This window comes from Centroberyx gerrardi, chromosome 17 (assembly GCF_048128805.1).
Source record: "Centroberyx gerrardi isolate f3 chromosome 17, fCenGer3.hap1.cur.20231027, whole genome shotgun sequence".
NCBI classification, from domain to species: Eukaryota; Metazoa; Chordata; class Actinopteri; order Beryciformes; family Berycidae; genus Centroberyx; species Centroberyx gerrardi.
In genome coordinates, this window is record NC_136013.1 from 12,350,926 (window position 1) to 12,367,672 (window position 16,747).

At 40.8% G+C, this 16,747-nt stretch overlaps 3 protein-coding genes and 4 non-coding genes across 7 annotated transcripts; all 7 read right to left on the reverse strand.

The window, feature by feature from the left end:
* Window positions 1-3,354: 3,354 nt before the first annotated feature.
* On the reverse strand, window positions 3,355-6,985 carry rpl13a (ribosomal protein L13a). The gene is made up of 7 exons (XM_071905311.2): window positions 6,921-6,985; window positions 6,176-6,248; window positions 5,816-5,881; window positions 5,471-5,572; window positions 4,448-4,533; window positions 4,145-4,204; window positions 3,355-3,612 (listed from the first exon to the last, which is right to left on the reverse strand). Exons 1-7 carry the CDS (start codon window positions 6,939-6,941, stop codon window positions 3,403-3,405), a joined length of 618 nt encoding a protein of 205 aa, XP_071761412.1. The 5' UTR covers window positions 6,942-6,985; the 3' UTR covers window positions 3,355-3,402.
* On the reverse strand, window positions 3,925-4,000 carry LOC139916559 (small nucleolar RNA SNORD50). The gene has a single exon (XR_011784862.1). It is a non-coding gene; the product is annotated as a small nucleolar RNA SNORD50 (small nucleolar RNA).
* On the reverse strand, window positions 4,615-4,690 carry LOC139916572 (small nucleolar RNA SNORD50). Its single transcript, XR_011784865.1, has one exon. It is a non-coding gene; the product is annotated as a small nucleolar RNA SNORD50 (small nucleolar RNA).
* On the reverse strand, window positions 5,673-5,756 carry LOC139916579 (small nucleolar RNA Z195/SNORD33/SNORD32 family). Its single transcript, XR_011784867.1, has one exon. It is a non-coding gene; the product is annotated as a small nucleolar RNA Z195/SNORD33/SNORD32 family (small nucleolar RNA).
* Window positions 5,950-6,030, reverse strand: LOC139916587 (small nucleolar RNA Z195/SNORD33/SNORD32 family). Its single transcript, XR_011784869.1, has one exon. It is a non-coding gene; the product is annotated as a small nucleolar RNA Z195/SNORD33/SNORD32 family (small nucleolar RNA).
* Window positions 6,986-7,856: 871 nt separating the features above from the next.
* Window positions 7,857-9,356, reverse strand: atp5if1b (ATP synthase inhibitory factor subunit 1b). Its single transcript, XM_071905408.2, has 3 exons — window positions 9,228-9,356; window positions 8,375-8,487; window positions 7,857-8,157 (listed from the first exon to the last, which is right to left on the reverse strand). The coding sequence occupies exons 1-3, from the start codon at window positions 9,291-9,293 to the stop codon at window positions 8,016-8,018; spliced, it is 321 nt and encodes a 106-aa protein (XP_071761509.1). The 5' UTR covers window positions 9,294-9,356; the 3' UTR covers window positions 7,857-8,015.
* Window positions 9,357-10,073: 717 nt separating this feature from the next.
* Window positions 10,074-15,926, reverse strand: zmpste24 (zinc metallopeptidase, STE24 homolog). The gene is made up of 9 exons (XM_071905419.2): window positions 15,556-15,926; window positions 14,990-15,136; window positions 13,940-14,143; window positions 13,680-13,832; window positions 13,370-13,511; window positions 12,981-13,156; window positions 12,364-12,468; window positions 11,969-12,112; window positions 10,074-11,670 (listed from the first exon to the last, which is right to left on the reverse strand). Exons 1-9 carry the CDS (start codon window positions 15,661-15,663, stop codon window positions 11,446-11,448), a joined length of 1,404 nt encoding a protein of 467 aa, XP_071761520.1. The 5' UTR covers window positions 15,664-15,926; the 3' UTR covers window positions 10,074-11,445.
* Between the last annotated feature and the right edge of the window lie 821 nt (window positions 15,927-16,747).

Below are 16,747 nucleotides of genomic sequence, written 5' to 3' on the forward strand. Positions count from 1 at the left end.
CATGCTCACATTAATGACTTAATGCAGTATTTTAATGAGGCTTGTTTGTCTGTGTTGAATGATGTTGCTCCTGTAAAAACTAGATCGGTCAATTGATCCCCATGGATAAATGATGACATTCGCTGTTTTAAGCGGAAATGTAGAAAGGTGGAGCGGTTGTGGAAATCCACTAAATTACAAGTTCACTACCTGCATTTAAAGGACCTCTTATCCACTTTTAATGATAAGGTTAAGGATGCTGCCTACTTTTCAAATCTTATTTCCTTCAACAAACATAATCCTAGGGTCTTGTTCAACACCATTAATAACATTGTGACTCCTACACCTCCTGCAGTGCCAATTTTTTTCGAATGCTGACTGTGATAATTTCCTTTCCCATTTTGTGGATAAAATTATTAATATAAGGGCTTTGATTCTTCCCTCCTCTGCCCCCCCTGCCTACTATCCACCTAGGCCTGTAGTTTTGGATAGCATCTCACCCATCTTTCTTCAAGAGCTCACTAACATGGTTTATCAAATGTGATCATTGTCCAGTCAATTAGATATCTTACCAACCTCTCTGTTAAAAAATGTACTGGGATCCATTGGCCCCTGCTTAGTATCAATTATAAATAACTCCCTTGAATCAGGTTGTGTCCCTGATTATTTTAAACATGCTATAGTTCAGCCTCTGCTTAAAAAGCCAAATCAAATTATAGGCCTATCTCTAAGTTGCCTTTTGTGTCAAACATCCTTGAAAAAGTGGTTGCCGACTTGGAAAAATATGAAATCTTTGATAAGTTTCAGTCTGGTTTCCGTCAGAAACATTGCACTGAAACAGCTCTCCTCAGAGTCTCAAATGATATCTTAATGCGTACTGATGCTGGTGACTGCTCTATCCTGATATTGCTGGATGTTAGTGCAGCATTTGACACCATTGACCACTGCATGCTTATTGAGAGGCTTAGGCAGTGGGTGGGTGTTGCTGGGACTGCCTTGGATTGGTTCTCATCTTATCTCTCTGATAGAAGCTTTTCAGTCTCTGTTTGTAATTTTGAGTCATCACCCGCTGCTCTACCATGTGGAGTGCCTCAGGGCTCAGTCCTGGGTCCTATTCTGTTCACTCTATACATGCTTCCCCTTGGGCAGTTAATCATTTAGTCATAGTCATTTTAAGTGTATTTCGTACCATTGTTATGCGGATGATACTCAGCTGTTCCTCTCCTTCAAACCAGATCAATTGGATAAGCTAACTCTTTTTACAAGATTGTTTGGCTGCCGTCAAGGACTGGATGGCAACCAATTTCCTCCAGCTTAACTCTGAAAAAACTGAAGTTCTTGTTATTGGCCCAGACAATATAGCAACTGAGGTTCAGCAGTGTATTGGCCCCTTGTCTTATAATGTGAGATCAAGCTGTAAAAATGTAGGTGTTATTTTTAACTCTTTTATTAATTTCGATGGGCATGTTAAGTTGCTGACTAGGTCTTGTTTCTACCAGCTGAGGAACATTGCTAAGTTAATGCGGGTGGTGCCTCAGCCGCAACTTGAAATGATTATTCATGCATTTGTTTCCTCTCGCCTGGATTATAGTAATGCCCTTTTTACATGCCTTAACAAGTTTAGTCCAGAATGCCAGACTTCTTAGCAGATCCCGTCGGCTCTGCTAAGATCCCCCCCCCCCCCCCCCCCCCCCCCCCCCCCGACCGGCACTAATAACTGAACTCCTGACCACTGATTATGTATATATACAGTACATATATATATGGATACACATTTATTATTATTGTTTGCATTTATTTGCATTTTTGCACTGTCTCTATAGTTTTATATTATGTACATTACCTTTATTTTTTATCTTATTACCTCTTCTCTTTATTATCTTCTGTACTTATTTTTCCCTGGAACTGTTCTGCCAGTTGCTGCTGTGGCACCCAAATTTCAGCAAGGGGATTAATAAAGTGATATCTTATCTTTATCTTAAATCCTGCTGATAATTTACAAGGCATTGCACGCCCAGGCTCCGGCCTATATCACTGAACTTTTGTCCCCACACCTTCCTGGTCGGACTCTAGGTCCTCGGACCAGGGGCCGCTGGCGATTCCTCAGTCCAGACTCAAGACGAAGGGTGATCGTGCTTTTTCTGTTGTCGCACCTAGGCTTTGGAACAGCCTTCTGCTTTACATTAGATCTGCCAATACTGTGGAGAGTTTTAAGCGGCAACTCAAGACCCATTTATGCAGACAGGCCTTTTCTAATGTGTGTTGTTGACTATGTTGTTACTGTATCTTTTTAATGTTTTTAATTTATGATGCACTTAAGTGTGTTGCTTGTATTTTTACTGTCTTTGTGTGTTAACTTGTGGAGCACTTTGTGACACTCGTGCTATACAAATAAAGTTTTACTTACTTTTTAAGAACTATCACATTTATTTTTTTACAGAAACAATGGCTTGTTTACCTTATTAAGTATACTTGTTTTATGCAATGATGAAACTTATTTTATGCTGCACAACAAATTGCCTCATTCAAAGTTTTCTAATCTACTGTTATTGGATATTAAATTATGATGGCTCTTTGTTTAAAGTACAATCAAGAAACACTAGTGCTCAAGGAAATATAGAGGAAGTATAGGCCTAGATCTAGTGTTCTTCCTCTACATCATCTTCATTTTTTGTGCAGTGATTAAACTGTTTTTGTCCAAGATTCTCCATAAAGTGGTAGAATTACATCTTGAAATGTTAGCATGTTCAAGATCAGTGAACTTTGTCAGGCTACAAAAAGGTATTTGATTTCTTCAAGTCATTGCTATGTTTGGAATTATTTTTGCCTTACAGGGAGACTTTGAATTTTGTTTTTAAGTTCTTATGCATTCACTTGCACAGGTAAGTGAATAAAAGTAATGTACAAACTGTCTTTTACACTTTTTCATCTAGCTCCCTCATGTCCTTTTGCCCAACAGGTGGCAAGATAGGTCTATTTAAAGACTGCAAACCTGGATTCTGTGGTATCTGGATCACAATTATATTCATTTGAAAAACTGGCTCAATATCAAGATCAATCTGATCTTGGATTGCTAAAATAAAAAGAGGGGGATTAGAAGATCTGTACACTTAAGATCCAGAATTAAAGTTTTGAAAAACTGGGCACATGGTTTTAGGCGAGTCACTGGACTGCAGCTGCTTGTAGTGCACATATAAGAAGTCTTACTAGCTAATGTGAAACATGATTTTCATATTGCAAGATCTGATTTATAGAGTATGCATTCTGTCAATTAAGTACTGGTTGTTTGCAAATGCATGCATACGATTACAAATAATTCATTTTTATTTCAAATCAAGTGCAATTCTTCAGGCATCGGGAATGAAAAAGTCAATACACTTTCTATAAACATTTATTTATCTTTATTGGCCAGGAGAAACCAGCTCAGACAAGGACTCCGTATTGTTTGAGAACGTCTGTGTATTTTGCAATCTTGCCCTCCACGTTCTTTTCTGCCAGCTTGGTCAGCTTGGTCTGGGTCTTTTTCTTGGTGTAGCGAAGCTTGGCCTTCTCTTTTCTCTTCTCCTCAAGGGTGGCTGTGATAGCCTGATACTTCCAGCCGACCTCATGTGCCAGGCGCCCCAGGAGGGCGAACTGAGAAGGAAATGGAAATCAGACAAAGTCAGAATGTTTCAGTACAAGAATATAGCACACGATCCATCCATTACAAGGGATTCACAATGCAGCAACAGCAAGCTTAGATTGCTCAGGTTACAAACATGTTTGGACCAATTCAATGTGCTATAGCTGATAAATTCTACATAGACTAATAATACTATATAATAATACTATTAAATGGATATACTTTTTGCATAAGTATATTTAACATTTACATAACATTTAGTTCTTCGAGAGGCTTCACTAAATTGAAAAGCTTCAGCTTGAGGCACAACATGTCCCTGACTCAACTCAGTAGTCAGATCCGTAAGGTTTGTCTCATCAATAGATGATCAGCTTCGGGATAAAGAGCTCATCACTGTCAAGTAAGAACAACTGTTGTGGCAGGTAAAGTGAAGCATTTTGACAGTGCATCTGTACAGATGTTGTCAAAGTTTATCCTTGTGCAGTGAAAGGCAAGCATCAAGTCAAATCATTAGAAGTTTGACATTAAAACCTATAGGCTCACCTTGCGAGTGGGCTTCAGACGCACAATCTTAAGGGCGGCTGGGACAACCATACGCTTCCTCTGTGGAACAGAAACCAAAATCAGATCAAGAAGAAAACAGCAGGTCTGATTATGGAAAGTATAGCATGTCTCAGATAGAGTTTATTTTCAGAGTCAAAACTCAAACAAGGTAGGTAAGGTAAAAGATTTACATCACAGACAGCAAGGGGTTATAGGGACATTTAAGGACCAGACTTCAGAGACTACCAATTTGTATATGATTAATATGGCCCTTGGTCCTTTTTGGGTTGAGAGACTACTCACCTTGTCGTAGGGTGGGGGGATACCATCGAACACCTTCAGCCTCTCCAGGGCAGCCTGTCCTCTCTTGGTTTTGTGAGGGAGCATGCCTGGTTGAAGAGACAGAATTCTTATTTGAATCAATGTTTGAACTGTCACAAATGTCCAAGCACAACCGTATGTCCCAACTCAACTCAGTAGTCAGATCCGTAAGGTTTGTCTCATCAATAGATGATCAGCTTCGGGATAAAGTGCTCATCACTGTCAAGCAAGGAACAACTTGTGCTCGGTCAAATGAAAGGCCATCTAACTACAGGAATCTTGCTTTACGAACACTTATGATTCAAATAAAGCCAGAGACCAACTGGACATCCAAGCCCAATTTACTTAGAATATGTGTCTTTATGTTACGGAACAAACAGCATTGCATTCCTCAATGAAGTTCAATCAGATTGGTGATTGTTTACATGCAGCCTGTTCAGTTCTTACTCCAACTGAGCTCACCAAAACCAGGCTTGAGTAACCCATGGTACAATCTTAAAGTTTAAAGTCATAGTGAATTTCTCAAGTCATTCAAGTAGTATAACCTTTTAATCCACTGTAAATGGGGCCATCATTCAGTCCAGTTGGGTATATAATCAAGCTGTAGCCGCAATTTAAGTATTTCTTTCAGAGAAGTGATACCTTTGAGCAGTATTCAAACTATGCATTAACTCAGAATCTGTTTCTTTATGTTACTGCACAAACAGCATTGCATTCCTCAATGAAATTGAACCAGATTGGTGAATGTTTACATGCAGCCTATTTAGTTCTTACTCCAACTGAGCTCACCAAAACCACAATCTGAAAATTGTAAGTGACTGAATTTCTCAAGTCATTCAAGTAGTATAACCTTGTAAAAGGGACCATCATTCAGTCGGGTACATAATCTAGCTGTAGCCCCAATTTAAATATTTAAGTGATATCTTTCAGTAGTATTCAAATAAAGCTGAATGTTCTAGTGAGGATATCCAATTTCCAGAGTGTCCAATTATTATACGATCTTACCTCTGACGGTCCTCCAGAAGATCCTGCTGGGAGCTCTGAAGTGGTAAGGTCCACGAGACGGATTGGTGTTCATCCTCTTGCGCAGGAAAGCCAGGTACTTCACTGTTGAGATGCACATGATACAGAAACCATTTGAAGCATGTTACAACCACACACACGACAGCAGGTCATGGCAAGAACATTACTTCCAATATATGATGCTCATGTCTCAGATGGTAGTGCATGTAAAGTATTCTCATGGTCGTTAAACTCGAATTATTTACTGTGGTAAAACATCACCGACACAGAGCACGTCAGCCATAGGGCAGAGTGAAAAGAGCTTGATGTGACAAGAGAGAAACTCACGTTTGTTGCGGTAGAAGTTTCCAGAGATATTGATGCCCTCACATCTCACCACTACCACTTTGTGGCCTGAGAAGAAAAATGGACAAATTCTCAGCATTGACAAAAAAAACATTGATACTTGTGGTGTTGTGTAATCCGTCTCAGATGGTAGTGCATGTGAGTTTTCTCATGGTCGTTAAACTCAAGCAAGGCAGATATTTAACATCATTGACAGTTTGAGGCAATACTGCAGATTCAGACACTGCACAATATAAACACAACTACTTAATTCATGGTCGCAGGGGCACTGGACATGCTTTAGTGAGTACATAGCTATTATCTTGCATGATTAAGACTTCCATATGATATGTCTATACATACCGAGCAGAACCTGTTTAGCCACGATGGCAGCAAGCCGCCCGAGTAGATGGCCCCTGCCATCAAGCAGCAGAACCTGAAGGCAGCAGGAGAGAAAAGAGACATTGGATTAGATCTTTGACCAGGAGTCCAGCTAGCTTTCCATCGGCAGGCACAGTAGCTAGCTTCATATATTGACTGGTAGCTCTCATTGTCGTTAAACTCATACTTCTGGTTATCACTGCTAATGAACAAGGCTTTTATTTTACCTTACATTATACCGATACACACTTCAGCCTCAGAGCTTTATGACAGCACATGGGCAACAGTGAACACTTGTCCGGCATCGCAGCGACGCATGCTGACACGTTTCCAACGGTTCTGGAGGCTAAACGTGGAGCGATTAGCATTAAACTGTGACGCCAGGTTGTGGTGAGGATATCTTGGCATCTTCTTCGCATATACTTAGTTAAATTAAAAAGTAAGACAAACTTTATACATAACTGGGCCTGTAGCTAACGCTAGCTAGCTAAAGACGTTGGCTTGCGAGGGAGGCTGCCATGATGAAGGCATGTCTACCAAGCTAAGGCTAGCTGTCCAACATTACGACATCCATTGCTTAAAATACACGTTTAGGAGATACACCGAGCGAAACAACGACTACACCAAGTTGTACTATAATAATAGTCACCGGGTTAGCGGTAAAAATGAGATTTAACTTCCACTATTAAGCAAATAAGAAGATTGTGAGTCTCCCGATGTAACGCACCTTATTGAACCGGTCCGCCATGATGAGCGAAAAGAAAGACAGACGGGGCTGCCCGCTGTAAAAGGCAGGGGTTTGACGGAAATGACGACGGGTCTATTTTTTTCTCGCGGTAAGTGTACACAAAATGTGACGTGCATCGCCACCTTTGGATCTAGTACATCCATGCTTTGGATGGGGAGAGCAGCTAATATAAAACCTCATTGGAAGAACAGCAAGTTCACTGTCACCGCTGCTATGGATAGGTTTTGTCCCAAAGAAATAAGGTGATCCTCTCTTGATTCCCGGCGGAGTTATATTTTATCTTCGTCAGCACAGTGTCAGCGACAGAACAGTGACCCTTCAGTTGGGAATGTTGCTCAAGGACACTTCAGCAGGGCATAAGCTTTCAGCTGCAGGGGCTTAAACCCATACCCACCCTGCTGTATATTGATTGTGAATCAGTTCTCACTCTGTATGTTATGTTATCTATATTTAATTAAAAGGTGATGGATAAAAACATTGCTATGGTTGTACCATTATTTATATAGGCCTACCACTGTGTTTATGTCAGTTTCTGTTGTATGTTTAGAGGGAGATTGCACGTTGTAATTATCATTTTGTCTGATACATTTGTAAGGACATGGAAATCTGGTGCATGTGACCTCTGTGTTACTATGCTTAATTTATGATTCTAGGTGCAATGTCAAATTGTAATGTCAGATTTTTTTCCCATGGATTCATGTTGCTGTAATGACTTTAGGTATCAATCATTGCCACTGACATTACAAATTTATTTATGCATTGTGCAAGAAGAGAAGTTGATTGTACCATATGGAGCATTAGAGAACATCTTTACATTTTCTCTAAATGAGTCTTCTGTCTGCAAAATACAGTACACCTACCACACAAAATCTAAAGCTGTAGGGCCTGTCACTAAGCATGCAATGGCAACAATAATCATTTTATGACAACTGTTTTAATAACTTTCAAGCATTTACAGTACACACATCCATGGCTGGCCTGGTGAGACAGTGCATGCAGCAATCTGAGTGATTACTAAAAAGGTATATTTGGCAAGGGCGATGAGAATCACTGGAACGTTTTGGGAGGCTTCGTTCAGTCATCGTGCTTCAGCTTTCTGATCTTTCCCTTGTGGCGGTCAATCTCGCGCTGCAGGCGCTCGATCTCCTTCTTGTGGTGGTCGATCTCCTCTTGGTGGTGCTGCTTCAGCGCAGCCAGCTGCTCCTGCTCCTTACGCCTGTGGGTGAAAATAAAGGAGAGGATTGACTGTGAGAAAAAGAAGAGAGGGAAGAGCAAAGGGTCAGAGAGAGAAGGGAGAAGATAGTATGGAAAGATCAGAAGGAGGGAAGGAGGAAAACATGGTGTCACAAGTGTTGGCATTATAGTGTTTGCTTGATTGGACAATGAATGCTGTGAATCCACAATTCATTGCTGCAAAATAGAGAAATACATACTTGAAGTACATCTCCTCCTCAGCAGCCTGCTTCTTCCCCAGGGCTCCACCTGCCTCTCTGATCGACCCTCCACCTCCACCTCCTTTCCCTGCACCTTTACCCAGCTCACCCAGCTGGGACAGGGAGGGAACAGTACAAAGGGGGGGTAAAAGTTTGTAAGCAAAACGTAAGATCCTCCTCATGGGAATGCACTGAACACATTCTTTATTCTGCAGACAATTCTTGGGAGACAGATTCTTCAAATTTCATATCAATCCGTTGTTCATTTTCTTATTGGGTCTCGTTATCAAGACTTGGCCATGTGACGTTCAGCCTATCTGACATCAAAGATAGAGCCAATTGTAAATAGTTTCTCTGGCTAGTGGAGCCTGTAAAAGCCACGTTTAATCTGAAGGTCAAGTTTCAGTTTATTTCATAAAATAAGGCAAAAGCAAAGGATGTCTTTGTTTCCATAAGTGCCAGCAGGTGTTTGGAACAGACTAGAAGTTGTTTGTCTAACAATGCAAACGCTAGCTGAGAGGAAACCTACACATATCCATTCATAGGGCTGAAATATTTTCCTGACAGGTGACTTTTTCCACTTAAACAAAGCGTAATAATCGAAACTATCCCCAGTTAATTTATCATTAACAATTTAGTAGTCTGCTGCGTCGACTAGTGCTCCAGCTTAGCTTCATTACAAATTCCTCTGACCTAAAAGCAAAGTACGCCACCAATTGTTAATCCATTTACCATACAGGCTCTGTCAATTAGGCACAATCACCAATTCGTTTAAATTGACTTACAACAGTAACATGGCAACTAAATAAAGCGTAAAGTGTCGTGGTCTAATAGGAGTTTCTATCTATTTTACCTGGTCGGACATTCTCAACTGTGAGGTGACAAAACTCCTGACGTTAGGCCTCAGAAATCTCGCCATATTTACCCCAAAACTGAAAAAACAACACTGACAGGGAAGCTTGCCCTTGTCCACAAAAATACACCACACTGGACCGCGCCATTATCCGATTAGGGGAGACCAAACGAGCATCACGTTTGTTTAATTAAAAACCTAGCAAGCAAAAATTGATAATGTATTATTAATGGCGTTTTCAAATTAGTTTTTTTTATATGTGATATTTGGTGTGAGATGGAGATTAAGTAATTAGCCCCATGAAATAGTGTAAATATCCTGTGTTTTTGCGTAATGGTATGGTCTCAAAACGTGCTTTACGTATAGTAACTTCTGACCCCACGTTGAACGTGGTACATCGTGCATAGAGAAAATTTGGGATATTTGCCATATGTTGGTGTGATTAGAAAGGAAAAAGCTATCGATGAGGTCTGACAGGCTAATTTAAGATCATAAAGGTTATTTTGCAATTTGAATGAGTCTGCACAAGAGCGAGAATATCCACGATTTGAATAAATAGATAAAATAAAAAATAACGTAGCTTATTATTGAATTATGGCTGGCATAAAGGTAAAATGAATTATGGTATATTACTGAAATATATCATTAGAAGACCTCCGTTTTTACAATGTAGAATTACAGGGTTTGGAATGAAACCCTTCATTTAAAACTCCCTAAATAGATGTATGAAAGCCAAAGAGTGCCATAAAATAAATATTTCTATATATAGAAAAAAATCATTTCACTTGATTTTCATCACTATAAACAAATAAAACCATCAAACAACCAAACAGAGTAAGAGAGAGCTGCTTTGAAGGCTTTTATTCAATGCTGCAAAGAAAGTATGGTATGCTCCCCTCTTCTAACAAACCAAACACTTGTGTGGTGAAAGGAACTTCGCAGACCCCTTCCCCCCGCCCCAAGTCCCCCATAAATACTTTGCTTGCCAGTCAACTTTGGGCTAACACGCCCAAAACCAAGAGAAGAAACTAAAGAACACATTGTCAACTTAAAATTTCAAACCACATTCAAAATTTTCCACAATTCACTTCATATGCCATTACGCTATTCATCAAAGTTACATATGTACAGGTATGGTTGGACCCTTATTCGCAAGCAAGTGCATTAGAAAAAGGAAAACAAGACACCCGCCCCCCCACCCCCGCATTGCATTGCATGTAAAAATGAAAATCAAAAATCTAATCTCACTTTAAATGATAATTAATTTCTGCATTGTTGTGTTCATAATAACGGTGTCCGCTATCTGGCCAAAGTCAGAGATAGTTAGAGGCACTCAAATTTTGACACCATAAGCATCTACTTTGTTCCATCTGCCAGACTCGGATTTGAATTCAACTACATTTACTATATTGCCTGGAGAGGCATTGCCAAATAAGCAACAGTTGCACTTCTGGGCCAACTCAACAAATTCTGGCCTGTGTATCTGCAAAAGCATTGTCACAAGTGCATAAGAGAAGGTCGGACTACTTTGCATGTCTTTTTTTTTTTTTTTTTTTTTAGACAACCAATAAAACCCACATTATACTGTAGCTTAGATTAACTCGCTTATACGCTGTTCCTCAAAAATCATGCTCTTGATAGTTGGAAACCACATAATTGTGATCATCACAACAGGAACAGGTATACTCAGGTATGCATGTAAAAATTTAGGTTTTATAAATGACAAATTGTTAGGGTTATGTTTCCTTTTTAGAATCAAATAAAAGAAATAATCATAATCAAATAAAACCGGGTACGAAATAAAAGCATCGCGAAAACATAACTATCGGGTTAAATCGTTGCGAAATGTGACCTGTGCTCTGACAACAGCATTTCTTTACACACACACTGCCCAGATGTATTGCTCTCAGCAAGTGCATATCTGGCGTCTCTGTATTTGCTTTAGGAAAGAAAGAGCAGAGAGACTTCACTTCAGGCTCAGTAGGATTTTTGAGGCTGCCTTTGTGCTGATCTGTTTTGGTTTTTTGTTTGAAGCAAAGTTCTAAGCAAAAGGGAACCGTATGGAAAGCATGGCCAACTGAAGAAACAAGTAAAAGAAGATAAAACAAGAAGGGGGAACAGATAGGTAGAAAAAGACCAGGGTGCGTCACAGGGCCAGCAGCGGTCTGCGGAGACCCTTGGGAGGAGGCAGCGGGCGCCGCTCCCCCTTCCGGCCCCGTCAGTCCTGCTTGACGCTGCCCAGCGCTCTGAGGCGCTCCAGGAGGGGAGGGTGGGAGTAGTGCCACATGGAGAACAACCAGTCAGCTACAGGGAAGCCCAAGTTGTCCTTGTTGAGCTTGATGAGGGCGGAGTAGAGCTCAGAGGCTTTGCCCATGCCTCGTGCAAAGGCATCTGCCTGGAACTCAAACCTGCGACTCAGGACTGTCAGACAGAAGGACAAGAGCTGCAAAGAGAAAGTAAGAAAATAAATAAAAATTAAGTGGGAACTCACATTTAACAAGGTACACATTGCCAGTTATGGCTTGAAAGGAACAAGGAAAGGGTTTTCATGAATAGCATGGATGCTGCTTCATGACTATGAGGATGTCTGTAAATGGAACATTTGTTTTACACTGATAGGAATCCCATGAGCAGTGGAAGGTAATGTGGCACTGAATTGCACACTGGACAACATGCTGTATGCATTGAGCTTTGGTTACTACTATTGGTTACTATGTCTGTCTATGGAATCCCATAGTCACCTCATTGTAAGGCGAGAAGATGAACTGGAAGATGATCATCAAGCCTATTAACGTGGGCTGGCTGTCATGGAAGCCAAAAGCTTGGAACAGCTCCTTCCGTCCAATCAGAACAGCGAACAGGAAGAAGCACAGGAAGGAATTCATCTGTAGAGAGAACAGAGAAAATGCAGATCTCATTAGCATAACATTACTCACATTTGTATACATACAGCCTGTGCATTTGATCACATTTCAATATGACCGCTTTTGACTGTAATGCTTTGTGACTGCATTTGATCATGCACATGATCATGATCAGGTCAATTTGCTGCTTTGTTTTGGTGCAATTATTAAATGAGAAAAATCAGCAGCAAGACAATGGACAGAAAAACAAGACAAAAATTCATAAAATCCACCTGACTGATGACGATATTCTTGACAGTGTGGCCGAGCTTCCAGTGGCCGAGCTCATGACCCAGAACCGCCAGGATCTCTGGGTTGTTGCAGCCTTGCTTCTTGTTCTGAACAGAGATTCATGAGAGAACAGCAGTGTTGACAGAAAACACAAACTAAATGAGTACATCAGTCAGGCTCAGAACTACTCTTTGTTATCCTGGCTGTGACCGAGATACTGAGGGGGGCTGCAGGATGGCCTAGTGGTTAGAAAGACCCTCATGTCACAGCAAGGTCCCAGGATCCCTGCAACAGCCAATGTGTCCATTAACAGGCATGTGTCCTGTTGAAGCGTCTTTGAGCAAGACACCGAAGCCCTCCCATTTTACATGTAAACAATGTAAACAAAAAGTACAGTTTTGGTTCTATGAAACCCCACCCACACTTCTTGGACTAGTGGTCCTCAAGGGAAAGCAGATGAGTTAAACCTCCTCCCTGATTATGTTTCTTTTAATATTATGGTGTTTATAGGGATTCCCACACTCACTTGTTTGGTCAAATTCAAGGACTGCATGTTTTGGGCAAGACATGACATTGGTCAGAATTAGGCATCAGAGAGACACCATAAATTGTTTCACACCTTGGGCTTGGCTTTGGACTCGCTGGCTGTATCGTCAGCCTCTGCCTGCTCAGGCTGTGGCTCTCCAGACTTATTGAGAGGAGAGTAGTCCTCCAGCAGAGTGTCAAACAGCACAATGCGTTTGTTCTTGAAGAACCCGTAGAAGTAGGCGTTGCTGTGCGACGAACGCTTGGAACCTGGAAAAATGACACATTTTAAGACATAATCAAGAAAGGTCTACCTCTGACAATATGTTAGATTAGATATACAGCCGATCTGTAGGCAGTGAACTAATGTTGAACTAATAATGGCAACATGTCAAACTATAAGATGAAATTTTAATGATCGTATATCACTATAGGCGTGTGTCTCCATTTACTAGCACCCTGGGTTTATTGTTACTACTTTACCTTCTACTACATAAACCTTGGTGAGGGGGAAGCTAATGGACTTGGCCATAGTCTCAATCTCCGTCTTCAACTCTCCCTCTGGCAATGGAGTGAATTTGTCAAACAGGGGAGCAATATAGTCAGCATAGATGGTTACAAGCACCTGAGAACACAGGAGAACAGGAGAAGAAATTGTATCATCATGAGTTGGTAGTAGCAAACAACAAGCTTGAGTATAAATAGAGTGACCCACATAATACTATTCCAGCATTCTCTCACTGTCCACTTGAACAGCTACATCAAAGCAGGTTGAGGGGAATGCAGCACTAACCAGAGAAACACACAGGGTGAAGAGCCAGGCATAGATGAAGAAGTAGTCTCCACCAATCTTGATGATGCAGAGGAGCAGCGAGGTCACAGGCAGCAGGATACACTGGGTCACAACAAACTTCTTTACAGCATCCTTAAGGAAGAACCCCAACGTCTACGTGGGAGAGAGGGGATCTGTCAGTAATGTGTGTGCGTTTGTATGTGTGTGTGTGACTAACAGTCGCCTGGGTTTTTACATGACAGCTGTTCCGACAAGCGTACCTGCTGATTAAAGCCATGCTTCTCCTCGATGACAAATGTGTTGTAAATACTCCAGGGAAGGCCAGTAAAGGCACTGAACAGAGTGGCAAGGGTCAGAAACACGAGGGCCTGGGAGATCTCATAGTCTGGACCAAATCCAAAGCGAGCCGTCACAGAACCAGCCACACTCCACAAAAAGGGGATTCCACCCAGGAGCAGGATCAGCTACAAAGAACAAGAAAAGGTTTAAGTATAATAGCTCAGATATGTGATTGTTACACATGATGTTCAATGGGCTGTCACCTTACAACGTAATCAAAGGAAGATGTTTTTACTATATATGTCCATTCAACAGATGATGGCAGATGATACGATGCTCCAGACACGGAGTGACATGGGTTTACTCTATCACACTTAATCCGTCATGCATCGATGGACGTTTGTTGATTTCAAATGGGAGTTTCCATTGCCAGTGTGCCTTTGCACTGCTAATGCTTTGCGTTGCGGGTGTTGCATACATTTGGATTTATCCAACTTGTGTGTAGAAAAATACCTAGGCCAAACCAGATGATGTCAACGCAGTAGTTGAGGTTTTAATAAATGTATTAAACTTTGATTTGAATGTTTTATTAGTCATAACAAAGTTAAAACTACAATGTTTAATACAAATAATTTCCCTCCACATATGTCTCTCTGGAGGGAATTTCACATCTGTTCTGCATCTGGCCAGCAGGAGACCCGAGGTGAAGACAGTGCTCTTTGTCAGCCTGCTCTACCTAAATAGGAAAAAATAGCAGATGAGTCTGTCCTCCATCTTGTTTTGGGCACCTAGAGTAAGTGTGATCGTGGCCTAAGTCCTGAACCTTCAAACCAAGTAGAGCACAGTTCGACAAGGCTTTCAGTCCTGGTCTTAATCATGGCTGTTTTACAGGGTTGGCTTAGCCGGGTGGACCCTTTTACACTGATGGTCAACCCACATACATCCTGGGTCGCTACACCGGTGTGAAAGGGGTATATGTGGCAACTTCTTAGTCAAATGATCTGTGTGTTTCAAGTGTCTGGTTGTCTTACCGTCCCTTCAGTCTCAGAGTAGAGTCCAGACCAAAAGCTGAAGTTGCTCTTATCCAGCTGATAAAGACGGGACTTCTCAAATGTTTCAGTATCCATGATCTTCCCTAGCTCCTGTGGCACATGTGTAGTTGACCTGTATATCCTTCTCTGCATAGTTGAAAGAGATCAGCACAATATTATATCTTAATTAATTTATAACAGACAAATAAAGCACTAGCATAGGGAGTTGTGCATACCATTTAGACTGTAAAAAACAGATCAGGAACAGGGAAATTGGTATGCTGGCTTATGGCCTTATAATAAAGAGAAAAAATATGACATTTTACTCATAATCTTTCTTGGTTCGTTTTGTCAAGACCTGAGCTCCATACAGTACTTATGCAATTTATCTCCGTAGCATTGTCAAGATTTGTCTCTTTTCATTCTACCTTTGGGAGACTTGCCCATCATCATCACAAGTTTTGATTCAACTGTCGAAGATCATAGAATTAATTTCTTTTAGCGTTTATTTCCCTTCAAGATAACCAATTTCAAAGCAGTAACTTAAAGTTTGATGGTGAACTTACCTGTCTGTAAGCAAGGTATGCCTCCCACAGATATACTGTCCATGAAAATCCCAGCACAGCATAAAATATCTGTTTTTCAACCGGGAGGTCATATATAGTTTCCATCATCTTTACTCTGTTCTTGGTCTCTGTTATTCAAGCTGGGTTGACTAGCTTGGCAAGCTAACGCTAGCTAGCTTGATTGATAGTTTGATGCTAGCAGCTACTAGCTCCTGCTCTGCCCACAAACAAACAGATAAGACTTGAAGTTGAATGAAGGGGAAATTGTTTCCACTTTAAACCGACAGATACTAGCTAAAAATGTTAACTCGGAAACATCTGCTTCCAGTTTCCATTCCAATCAGGGCTTTCACAATATCACTCCATTCATGCGAGCTTGTCCGTAAAGTGTAGCAACAGATTCTGCCGTTAATGAAACAAGTGCAATGACTTTTGTTCCGCAGCAGATGTGTTTTCTTTTGTAGGATCTCAACATTATCGGCAACATAGGCAACTGAATACGATTTATAGTATGAACAGAGGCCCCTATAGCTAGGCTTCAAGTTTTGTTTGGATTTTGCTTAAAACATAATTCCTTTTTATATATGTGTGATAGGTATATCTTTGGACTTTAGTCTTTTGCTTATTTTGTAACCACAGAAAAAAATAGTTGCCGTATTTAGCCACTGCTAAAGCTAAATAAACGTAATTGCGGATATCGAGACACATCGCGTACCATTACAGTATTATATTAGTAATATCTGGTCGAATTAAATTAAATCCGGAAGTATTTGTGCCAAATGAGGACGGTGTTTAATAAAGACACAAGATGTAAATGCCCCACTTGGCACTAGGGGCGGTTGCTAATTTTTTCTAATGATTGTATGACTTTTACCAGACATTTATGATTAAAACTAATCATGATTTGAGTCTGAGCTCCTGTGTATTCCAATTCAATGGGGAAGCACAACACAAACTATGCCAGGTTGAGCGGTTTGTTTACCCCGGGAGCGACTCGAGCTAAAAAAAAATCTTTGCACTTATGATACTTCGGGTAAAAGCGTCCACCAAATGCAAGCCAAGAAGCATAGTGTGATATACTGTAGCATTGGGGTGAAAAAACTGTGTCCCTGTTTGTTTAGGATGTTGATTACAATCGTACAAAAATAACTATGGTAATTCTATAACAATTTTTTAGAAAGATACTCGACAA